Here is a 12,057-nt window from a genome sequence, read left to right on the forward strand (position 1 = left end):
TGTCATCCCTGTGCCACCTGTCCATCATTGAATGGGTTTCTGCTGCCAGTGAACTGGAGAAATTTAACTATCTTAGCTTCATAGTTTTTGGGAAGATTGTAGGAAACTGTCTTGTGCAGTGCTAATAAAGTTTTGTTGAGTCTAGACTTGACTCAGGCTTGAGATTTGAGATTGCTGTTATTATGAGCTCTTACCTATTGTTTTCCTCTTTTTCAGCTGGGAGTGGTCACCTTTTAATTCACTTCTTTAATTTAAAGATGTTTTTAACCAGATCTGTGTTATAATTCCCATGACAAATGAGACATTTCATGAAGAGTCACTAAACTTTACGTTTTTCAGGGTGCCAGTGTTTACAGCTCTCTTGCACTCCTTCTGCTGGTGCTCATCCCTTCCAAATCTTTACATTGCAAGGGCTGATGCTGAGTGCAGTAATGTGTTGTTTTCCAGGTGTCCCAGCATGCAGCCAAGTGCATTCCTGCCATGGTGTGTCCCGAGGTCACGGAGCAGATCCGCCGTGAAATCGCTGCATCTCTGCATCAGCGCAAGGGAGACTTTGCCTGCTACTTCCTGACTGACCTTGTCACCTTCACCTTGCCTGCAGGTAGCTACAAACCCCTTCTTCCTGCTGGAAGATTTTATTGCTTGGCCACTAGTTGGAAATTAGGTATTTGGACTTTCTTGGTGGTGATGTAGGTTTTATTCATTAAGAGGCTTATTAATCAATTTATTAAGAGTTTTATTTTTCAAGACCTATTTTATTAGGTCAGATTTAGTAGCTGAATTTGATTACTCAGTATTTGCACTCTGCAGTCCATACATTGTTCCTGTGAACTGAGCATCTGTTGCCCTACTTAGACATGAAGAAATGGAAGACAAGTGGTGTGTTCTAAGGAAAGGCTGTGTTTAAAGTGAAGATTGGAGCCCAGACATTTCTGGTCCGTGATGTGACTTTTCCCATGGCTATTTTAGCTTCCAGTGCTTGCTGTGGAGGCCCAGAATTGTTCTTTTTACCTAATTGTAGCAATTTTTGAATACTTTTGAGGTGCTCTGAGATCAAGAGAATGTTTACCTATTAAGAAGGAGCTATTAGAAGACTTGTAATCTTCAAAAGCTGTTTCCTTTAATAGAAGTGCTACCACTAGTCAGAAAATGTGTAGCTGCAAACTGTGCCAATCAGCAGATCTGTTTGTCTTTTTTATAAAACATTGCAAAAATCCTGTTTGGAACCCCTTTGGTTGAGTATTACCTCATCTCCTCTACAAAATTCTGGATAATATTTACCACTTGTGCACCTGACTGAGATGCTGTGTTCAGTTTTACTCTGTGGGTTGTGTGTGAGAGGCACTTGGGGTGTCTGGGAGAAGAAAATTTCATTGCTTTTTAAGGGAGAGGAGGGAAAGGGGCAACAAGGATTTCATAACATGTGAGAAATGTTCTCTCCAGAGCTTAAGAATTTGTTTAGTATTTTCAAGAGAGACATCTTAAAGCACTGTGCAGATCTTTGAGTCATGTAGTAGCCATTTAGTAATTAAAAAATAAAGCTGTTCAAAAGCTTTTGTGCATCAAGACTTTCTGCTTTCCTCACACTTTGCCAACTGCACATTTTCTGCAGTTTGGCTCCAGAGAGCATTTCCAAGGATAGAAATGTAAATCACACAATCCTGCTAAGATATGACCTGAACAATGTAGTTTAGGAACCAGTTTCCACTCGACCTTTCAGATAAACAGATTGGATCCTCCTGAAGAGCCAATGCTTGGATATTAGAGAGCAAAGCTTTTACATTGATTACTGGTCACTGCAAGCAATTTTAGCTTAAAAAGCCCCAATCAATCATACCAAAAAAAAAAAAGACCACTCCACATCACCCTGCCTGCAGCAGGCATTAATGTGCTTCAGTAGCAACTCATGTGCCTAAATGTGGGCTTGAAGCCCTGGGGTACTGGACATCTGAGCAGGACTGGCAGCTACCACCCTGCAATTAAGAGAGATCTTTGTGTCCTTGAAATACCACTTAGGCCCCAGTCCTTGTCCCCTAAAGTGCCTGAAGGGGTGCTGGATGTTCCTGTTCCTATTTTATTACTGCCTTACCTTTCACATGTTTAAGTTTCATGATTGTGCTGGAACCAGTGAAGTTTCTCTGGTTGCTGCTCTGCCTGGCAACCCTTTATTGCTTATCCTCTGTTGGAATGCAGGCCAGGAGCAAATATTTACTGTGTGGCACATGCTGAGTTTTAGAATGTGAGGCAGGGTTTGTTGCTTTAAATGATACAGCAGTCACAAAACAGTTCTGCCCATTATACAGTTTTCCACCTTTTTTTTTCCCCTTTTTTATTAGGTAGTTGCAAATTCTGTCTGTGATGCTCTTGGAGCAGTTGTCACTACTGGCATTTTCTATGGCATAGCTCAATAGTTTTCCCATGTCTTGTTTTTTAATTGCTGCAAACCATTGGGGTTCTCAGAGCTGTTTCATTGAAGCCTGAATGAGATCACAAAGGAGGGGAATGTTCTGGAGAAGAACTCATCCCTTGGCAAACTGGGAATGGATCCCTGTTCATTGGGATAGACTGCAGAGGAGAAGCCATTCCAGATGGGTGGAAAAGCATTGCTTAGGATTGAAGCTGTGCTAAAATACAATAGGGTTGAAAGTAAAATTGTAAAATTTCTCATCTCAAAGTGCTTGTTCTCCACTTTCTCCTTGAGAGAAATCCAGTCTTACCCTGTGCATGCTGTGATGATCCTTTCTGCATCAGAGGTGTGACAGTGAGGCTGAGATGCAAGCCTGCCTCAGCAGCTCTGCAAAGCCCTGGGTCACACATGACAGCAGCTTTCCAGAGGAGGTGTTAGGGCTGATAGGGCTAAAGCTGTTCTGTGAGTTCTCCTGAGCAGCAGTAACAGTAACATTTAGTGACTCTTGGATTTGCATTCTGTTTTTTCAGATATTGAAGATTTACCGCCCACAGTCCAGGAAAAATTGTTTGATGAAGTACTTGACAGAGATGTTCAGAAAGGTAAATGCACTGAGAACAGCTGGGATCACTCCTGGCTTTTCATTAGACAATGTGTCTCTTCCTAAAAATAGACTACATGTGTCTCTATATGCATGGCTCTGTCCATGAACATGTTTTAAATGGAGATTGGATGCTTTCAGCTGGATCTGCACCCTGGAATTCATAAAGTCACAGAATGGTTTGGGCTGGAAGGGACCTTCTAGAGATCTTCTAGACCAGGTTGCTCCAAACCAGCAACTTCCAGAATGGGGCAGCCACAGCTTCTCTGGGCAGCCTGTGCCAGGGCTCACCACAATCACAGGGAGCAATTTCTTCCCAACATCCCATCTAACCCTGCTCTGTGATAGTGGAATGCCATCCCCCTTGTCCTGTCACTACCTGCCCATGTAAAATTATTTTAATTTTAACATTTCCAGTCTATTTATGAGGCAGAGGGAAAATGAAGTCTGTAGAAATCATGTTTGTAGAGCTTTTAAAAAATCTTTAAAAGTCAGTTTTGAGTCACAAGCTTTTTAAGGAAAACTGAAAAAAAGTCTTTTCATTTCAGTAACAATTCTCAAACAAATGATGGAGGAGCTGTGGTTTGGTTTTGGTTTATTTTATTGACATTAGAAGAAATTTCCTCAGCCAGTGTTAGTTGACCTGTTCATGTTGATGCCTTGTGAGGGTTCAACATGAGGGCTGTGAGGGCTGACCTAGAACAGAGACTGACAAAGTTAAAGAATAAAGCAGGGATTGATTCAAAGCATCTTCTCCATGGCTCCACCTTGGGCAGCACCAGAGCCCAGCCAGGGCTGCACCCAGGATGAACCAAAATGGCCCCAAAATGCACGAGGGGCACGGGCTCTGTCCCTGGGATCAGTTCTGCTCCATTTGCACCTTGCAGTTCATTGTCCCATCCCAGCTTTAGCCCAGGCAGTCCCACCCTGCTTGTTTTTCTGTCTCCAGCCCACGGGGTTTGTGCTCCTGGGCTGGGATTGGGATCATTTGTCCTTGGTGCCCAGCTGGAGCAGGAATTGTTTTGTCTCCCTGCTCTGTGCACAGAGCTCAGCATTCCCAGCTCACCATCCACTAATGTGAAGCTCAGAAGTGCACACTGTGTTTCAGTCTTGCTTTAGCAGCACAGACCCTGAAACATAGAAAAGCTAAAACCTGAGGCATCACTTGTAATATGAAGACAGTTTTTATTCATGCAAAGGGGTAGATCATTGAGCCTATGCCATTATTGTGCTGTGTGAATTCCCTGAGATAAACAAGAGCTTGTTCAAGAGCTGGCTGTGCCCTTGCAGAGCTGGAGGAGGAGTCTCCCATCATTAACTGGTCCCTGGAGCTGGGGACACGGCTGGACAGCCGGCTGTACGCGCTGTGGAACCGCACGGCCGGGGACTGCCTGCTGGACTCGGTGCTCCAGGCCACCTGGGGCATCTACGACAAGGACTCCGTGCTGCGCAAGGCCCTGCACGACAGTTTACACGACTGCTCCCACTGGTGAGTCTGGGCAGCCTCTGCCCCTGCTGCACAGCAAAGCCCCACTGCCAGCCCTCCCCAGTGCCCTGCTGGCTTGGTTTGAACAGACAGGTGTCTGCTGAGGAAGGTAGAAGCCTCCCTTGAAATGGAAAATGTAAATCTCCTCCCTCCAAATTGTTAGAATTTGGAAATTAAGGGGCTCTCAGGCAAAAATACAGGAATAGAAATAACAGAATAACAGTTGTTTACTAGGAAAATTAAAAATACAAATGTAATAGTACAAAAAAAAAACAAAACCAAACAACTGCCAGAGTCAGACCATGCCCTGGCCCCCTGTGTGCCAGGGGGTGTCCCAGCCCCATCCCATGGTGGCTGCAATCCTCCTGCAGTGCCAGCTGTGGCTCTGCTGCAGCAGGGATCCTGCACAAGGGGGGAGTTTTCCTCTGCAGCTCCAGGGCTGCTGCAGATGGGCCTGGGCTCCCTCTGGCCATGCAGGGCAGCAGAAAGCTGCTCCTCTGGCAATGCAGGGGGCAAAGGCTGCTGGGGTGTCCCAAAGCTCAGATTGGATCCAGGCAGGAATGCTTGGCTCCTCCCCTGGGTGGGGCATCTCCCCATGGGATGCTGGGATTGGATCAGCCCTGCAGGGACACTCACTGGCCATGGACAGAAGGTAATTAATAATTAATGGCCATGGACAGCAGAGATCTCCTGGAGGGAGGATTGGTTGGAGAGATAAAGAAAAAACTGCCCAATGAACAGAGATAACTGCCCCAGCTCTGACACATGGCAATAGAATTCACACCCCAGCCACATCTTACAGTGCAGCCCAAGACACCGTGGGTTGTGCTCCTCAAAGCTGTCCAGTGGTCCCAGCTGGGATCTTCATCTCATGTTTTAAATAGGAGCACTGGAAACTTGGATGCTGTGAACTCAGGGGTGTGTGATGCTCAGCAAATGGCATTTCAAACACTAAAATGCTTTATACTTGTCAGGCATGCACTAACCACAGTTACTGGAGCTGCAGTTTGTGTCCTGGCAATGTAAATCATGCACATGCCATGCCCTGCTGCTCGGTGGGAGCTGTGCAGAAGATTGTTAGTAGAAGATAGCCTTTTATTCTTTATAAACTTTTCAGTGTTTTCATTCCATCTGCTTAGTTACAGCTTTACTCAGGATTGCTCTTTTTATCCCTGTTCTGTCTGCTGAAATAATGGTAGTAAAGCAGACAGTGTTGACATTTAACTGGTTCTGTCATTTGGCCATAAAATTGATTTATCATTCTGTAAAGTTCTGTAAAACAACTTTTCTTGCTTTGCACTGACCTCCTTTAGTTGGATGCTGTGGTTTCCTTCTGCTAGAGGGAGAATCTCAGTTGTTCCCCCAGTGGTGCCCAGCAGCTCTCCAGGGTGTCCTGGACTAAGGGATGAGCTGATAAGGACTGATAATCCAGTCACAGGTGATCCTTTCTTTGATGTTCTTGTAGTCAAGGACAGGAGAAACACTGTCAGCACATACTGCAGAAAGACTGTCCCTGTCCTCTTGCTGTACAGGAGATTAATGTAGGGGTACCTGTGAGTAAATTTTGTGCTGTTGAGGGAGAACTCCCCAAATTAGCATCCAGAGCTGGGTTCCAGAAAATGATGCTTCAGAAGCAATTCTCCCAAGATCCAGTGTCTGAGAGGATCTGTCACTGCTTTGGAGCTGTTCAGCATGGAGTGTGCATCTCAACCATGCAGGAATGTCCCTGGCATCACAGGCAGCTCCCATGAGGCCAGAACAGAAATTTAGCATAGATCAGGTTTTGTTCTTTGTGGTAACAAAACAAACCATGCTATCCCAAAACATGCTGCAAACTACTGAGCTTTGGACCAAATCTCCTAAAAGGTTGGTGTTGATTGTGGTTGACTTACTGCTCTATCTTAACATTACTCTCACTTAGAGGCTACTCCATCTTTTAAGCTTTTTAGTTTATGTCTAGACAGAATTTTCATTTTACTCTGTATTTGTGTACTCTGTGTCTTCATTTTACTCTATATTTGTTCTCTGTATCTTTATCCTTAATAGAACCATAATTTTTAACTGATTGATGTGCTCCTTCAAGGGAACAAAACTTCAGACTAGAAAGAACAAGTCTTCAAGGAACAAGTCATGTTCTTGTTAGGAACAAGTCTTTAGAATAAATCTTTTAGCCAGATTTTGTTGTAAATTGATCATTCTGTACATCCTGTAAGTGCTGTGTACATTCCATTTGAGAAGATACATTTAATTTTGTGGGCTAGGACATGTGGCTGATAGGAAGAGATGTCGTCACTGGAACAGGCTCTTAAATGCAATCCCTGCTTAAACTTTTTTATCTAGTGGAATTATTTTTCAAAGCCTCCACAAAGACACTTAAAGATGGGTATTTTTATAGTCAGACAGAAAACACTCATGTAACTCATTTGACCTTGTTTTGTTATGTTTGTTTAGATGCTGAACAAAGAAAAATCTATTTACCAGAGACAGTCTGTGTCTGGTACTCAGAAAAGCTCCACAGTGAAGTTCCCAGAGGCTCTGGCCTGTGGAGTCTTTTCCACTCACCTTTCAATAACTCCCCTTTTTTAGTTTACACAAAAGTGTGTTTTGAAGTGCCCCTTTTGTATTCCACCATTAGCTTTTGCTGGAGAACAGGCACAATGCCCTAAGTTGACTTTCAGAATTTTATTCTTTAATGGATGCACTCAGTTCTCTTGTGTTAACCTGAAAAGTTTGCTTTTTATGAGATCAAAATCTTGTCTGACTAACTCAGGGAAGAAACTTCTTTAGGAGAACACTTTCACAATCCAGCTTTTAGGGAGTAGTTTGGTGTTTTCCTTTTTCCTTTTTTCCCTTTAATTTTCTATATTTTCTCTCTCATTCTGGTGGTGTGGGAGTTTTTGTTGTTGTTTTGCTTTGGTTTTTCTTTCCGCCAGAATCTGATTAAATTTCTTTCAGGAGAACTGGGAATGAACTAATTTAAACTTTTGAACTAACAAAGTACTGTTAGAAATTTATGAGAGAAAACAGGCAAAATATTCATCAGCTTCAAAGGTAGAAGTGTTGCTGTGTTTGGATAAAAAGTGGAATATAAATACAGAAGATCCCCTATAGATATTACTATCAATCAGACCTATCCAAATATCTCAATAACAGGATTTATGAGCTATGGAAATTTTTCCTGGACTCAGGAAACCCAGCCTGGCTGGTGGCTGCTGTCCTACACACCAAGATTTTAGGGTGATTCCACCTTCACTGAAAGCATAGGAAAGATCTTATCCACACACACTCACTGCTGCTGATATTCTCACATTTTAATTAAATGAGTTCATTTCAGTGACATTTTTAATAAGCTGAAACTTCAGAATGGTTTCTTTGTCTTCACAGTAAAGGCCATTGTTTAAAAATTGGCTTAGCACTGTTCCCTAAATCCTGGTTCCCAATGTGAAGTTATGGCTTTTCCATAGTGTGGTGATAGGACAGAGTTAAAAATTTAAAAAGAAAACACCTTCCTTTTAATGTGTCATTTTTCTTGGTAAATGGTTAAATAAAATATCATGACTAAACTAAATCAAATTTTGCATATTTGATTCTTATCCACACTGCTTTACAACTCCATAGAATGTGGAATTACCACCCTTTTGCTCCAAAATCTGGTATAAAACAGATTCTGCCTCTTAACCACGTGTTGGAAATGGAGATGTGAGCATTTTGAAGTTAATTGACTCATGATGTGGTTAAAAATAGACAGTACCTATTTTTTGTGTGAGAAGAATGAGCAACTCCTGCTGTATGAAATGGAATGTCTCACTTACATTCCGTGTATATCAACACTTCAATAAGCCTAAATAAGACTTGAAAAAAACCAAACCAATCCCTATTGCAAGAGGTATCAAACTAGGCATGAGCCTGGCAGGAGCTTGGATCATGTCCTTTTTTTTTTTTTCAGTGGTTCTTAAGTGAAGATTGATAAATGGAGTCTCCTGAAGATAAAAAAAAACAAAACAAAATTCAGTTTTCCTGCTACTTGCTCTCTTTCTTCCCCTTTCTTGGGATGCAGGTTAAATACTGCTGACAGGATTATGGTGGTTGAGTAAATATTTTTGTCTTTACCACTTTTTTTCTCTCTCTGTGTAACATTTTAGGTTCTACACCCGCTGGAAAGAGTGGGAATCGTGGTATTCCCAAAGCTTTGGTTTACATTTCTCCTTGCGAGAGGAACAGTGGCAGGAAGATTGGGCATTCATTCTCTCTCTTGCAAGCCAGGTAAGAAAACTCCTTTGTCAAAGGGCTTTTGGAAAAGATATTTTAATAGCTGCAAAGAAGTTTCAGAACTAGAAGATTTTTTTGGGAATAAGAATATTCCTGTATGAAGGAAGAATATTCCTCTTAAGCCAATGATCTTAAAATCTTACTGGGTAAGCTTTTCTGCTGATATGGAAAGGTTCATTTGAAATTATAATTTTTGAGCTTCTTACTAAGCAGTGCAACACAAAAAAAGAATGGTGGTATTCGAGTGAAGTCTGTAGAACAAACTCATAGACAATCATATGTTTAATATCCAGCTCCTGCAGCACTTTTACCTCCCAAACACAAATCCAAATCTGTCAGCTTACACTGCTGAGATTTTATAACTCTCCTCCAAAATGAGATTTACATTCCTATAAGCTTCCAGCTATGGGAGTTATTTTAGCTCCCCTTTTCAAGTATAAACATGATTTTGGTGCTATTTTTCTGAGATTTGTTTTGTATGTGCCCTTTTCCTATCATCAAAAGGAATTTGCCTTAAAGTGCCCTCAGATGAAGGAATTATTTTTAGACCTAACATTATGTAGAGTTTCACTTCTAAGTGGGGAATGAAATCCATTACATTGAATCTGGGCAGTAGGACAGAGAATTATTACTGACAGCTGACAAGCTGAAATGTTTTTCCTTATTTCCCATAATTTTCCAGTCTTTTGTTTTTCCTGTCAAAGCTTTATCACTCTTAAAAGCATTTTCTCTCTCAATTTGAAGACTGTTTTTCAAATTTCAAAGTAGAGGATGGTAAGTTCTGTTTCAAGTTCTGTCTTTCTTTGTGTTTGGTTCAGCCTGGAGCGAGTTTGGAGCAGACACACATTTTTGTACTTGCACATATTCTTAGAAGACCAATTATAGTTTATGGAGTAAAATATTACAAGAGTTTTCGGGGAGAAACATTAGGATATACCCGCTTCCAAGGTAAGCCTTGCATTTTCTAAATTCACTTTTCAACAGGGGTGGGCTGTAAATCACTAGTGACATGAAGTGACTGTCTGAAAAAGGATGGAATACTGTTGTAGGTAAATTTTCATTTGCTGTTAAAAAGAACAAAATAATCTCCAAACTTGAAGTTTTTCATTTTATAGTGGGCATGGTGCCTGTAAAAGTGAATTCCATGATACTTTAAATGGGAATAAAAATTTTATTTGTGTTTCAGTGATTCACACTTTACAGCAAGTGTGAATACTGACTTATTTCCCATCAGTACTATAATTTTGCATAGCTTGATCAGGTTCTTTCTGAATTTCTTTCCCTCTTTGTCTTCAGGACAGCCTGACTGTCCTTCAGATAAATGTGAAGATGACTCAGTCCAGTTTTGCTTAGACTTAACATCTGTAGATTTCTAAAGATGCATTTGCTGCTTTGCAAACCAAATCTGTGTTTGGGCAATTTTCCCCTCTGTGACATGCTAATACTTTATTATTCAAATAATAAAACATGAGAGGGGATTGGGAGCATCTGCACAAACTGAGCTGTAAACAGAACCATGAGAAGGAGCTGTGTGTGTTCCAGGGCTTGGGACATTTGTTTTGCCCACAGTTCATGTTCCTGGCCTCAAGTACATCTGCTTGATGGGGACCCATCTTTATTTATAGCTTAGCTGAGGGCTTCCCAAAGCATCTTTGTGACTTGGAAGAAAAAAATGTGGTGATTTTGGAAGGAGGCAAGGCCATGATCTGTAGCAAACACTAAGCTGTGCAGTTCATGTTAATTTATAACTGTTCAGAGTCTTGGCTTTTAAGTTTGGGGCAATAACAAAACTTCATGTAGGGAAATTAATTACCTTTTTGAAGAGTCTAAAAGTTTAGTAGTCATTGTAGTTAGATGTTAACTTTTGTTTTGATGATAAAAGGCAGCTGGGAAGGGACAGTACTTGTGTCACTTAAAGCTGACACTGCAGCTTTGTGTTGCTTTTAACTCCAAGGCTTAGTGGTTTGCAGAGGTTTTATTTCCTAGGTTGGGCATCGAGGCAGACAAGTGTTACATGGCCTAAATGTGCTGAAATTTTCCTGCACTGTGAACCAGAAGGGTGCCTGGAACTCCCTTTTACTGCACACAGGTTTCCAGGAATTTAGGCAGCCAAATAGTTACAGCTTGAGATTTGTTTGCCACAAGCCCCATCCATCCATGCATGGGAGCAGCCCTGGAACAGGTGAACTTGGAGTCAGTGTCACAGTAACTGGAATTGCTCCTCTCCCTGGCCAGCCACGTTTTTGTGCTCAGTGTGTGCTCATCCAGTGCCACTGGCACAGAGAAACCCGGCTGGGTGGGCTGGGCTGCCAGGAGGAGCCTCCTGCTCTGGGCCTGTGTGTGGGCCCTGCTCAGCCCCTGGGGCTCTGGGGAGTGCTGGGCTGTCCCTGCCTCTGTTTAACACCACATCCACCAGAAAAGTTCCTGGAAGTGTCCAAGGCCAGGTTGGACAGGGCTTGGAACCACTTGGGAAGGTGGAAGCTTGAACTGGATGGGTTTTAAGGTCCCTTCCAACCCAAACCACTCTGTTATAGAAATGGAGAATTGAATTTTTTAAATGCTTGTTCAACATCATGGTTCAGTTTGTAGCACCCTCTTAGCCACCCCTAAAATACTCTTTTCCCAGGGATTCCTTGTTCCAGCTTGGCATCCTTGCTGTAGTTCCTGTGAATCCCATAATTGCCAGTGTCCTTGTTCCCCAGATTCCAGCTGACTGTTAATTCTTTAAATCCTAAACCTTCAGTGGTGGAATATTGAAGTTGGAGGGGAGACGACCCACCTTGCGTTGGTCAGCCATCGACTCTGATTTATTAATCAATCAATCAATCACTTTTTATAACAGTGTTAATCAAGTTCATGCATATTGCAAAATCTGAGCTCACAATAGGTCAGAGATAACACACCAACCTCTCCTTATGTTTCCAATACTAAGATTTGAGTTCTCAAAATTATTCTTGCTTTCCCAAAGTAGCCAAAGATAGAACATTTACTTGTTATGAGAAAGCTGCCTGAGAACTCTGATGTGCAAGGCTCTCAAAGCCTTCATGTTTGTTTGTCACTTTTACCTGAAATTAAAAATAACCTGAGAACCTCTGCTGTTCACAGAAACAGGCTGTGAGAACCTGCTCCTCACAGCTGCCTTCTAGGCCATCTCTAAAAAAATCTCCAACAGTGGAAGATCTGCCCTAACTAACTTTCTCAAGCCCTAACTATGACCCTTCTGGTCTAGCCATGTGTATTTAGTGGCACAAATGTACAGCTTTTAAAATTGAACAGGAAAAATGATGACTGACT

General features: G+C 42.0%; 1 protein-coding gene across 4 annotated transcripts in view; it reads left to right on the top strand.

Moving 5' to 3' along the window:
• Positions 1 to 12,057, top strand: part of ZRANB1 (zinc finger RANBP2-type containing 1) — a 44,644-nt gene that overhangs the window by 25,725 nt on the left and 6,862 nt on the right. For all 4 annotated transcript variants that reach the window (XM_074545375.1, XM_074545374.1, XM_074545376.1 and 1 more), the window contains exons 5-9: positions 448 to 601; positions 2,938 to 3,009; positions 4,299 to 4,497; positions 8,637 to 8,757; positions 9,582 to 9,711. In XM_074545375.1, the coding sequence (XP_074401476.1) occupies positions 448 to 601; positions 2,938 to 3,009; positions 4,299 to 4,497; positions 8,637 to 8,757; positions 9,582 to 9,711 (676 nt within the window). The remainder of the gene's footprint in view (positions 1 to 447; positions 602 to 2,937; positions 3,010 to 4,298; positions 4,498 to 8,636; positions 8,758 to 9,581; positions 9,712 to 12,057) is intronic.

Source organism: Zonotrichia albicollis, chromosome 7 (genome assembly GCF_047830755.1).
Source record: "Zonotrichia albicollis isolate bZonAlb1 chromosome 7, bZonAlb1.hap1, whole genome shotgun sequence".
Classification (NCBI taxonomy): Eukaryota; Metazoa; Chordata; class Aves; order Passeriformes; family Passerellidae; genus Zonotrichia; species Zonotrichia albicollis.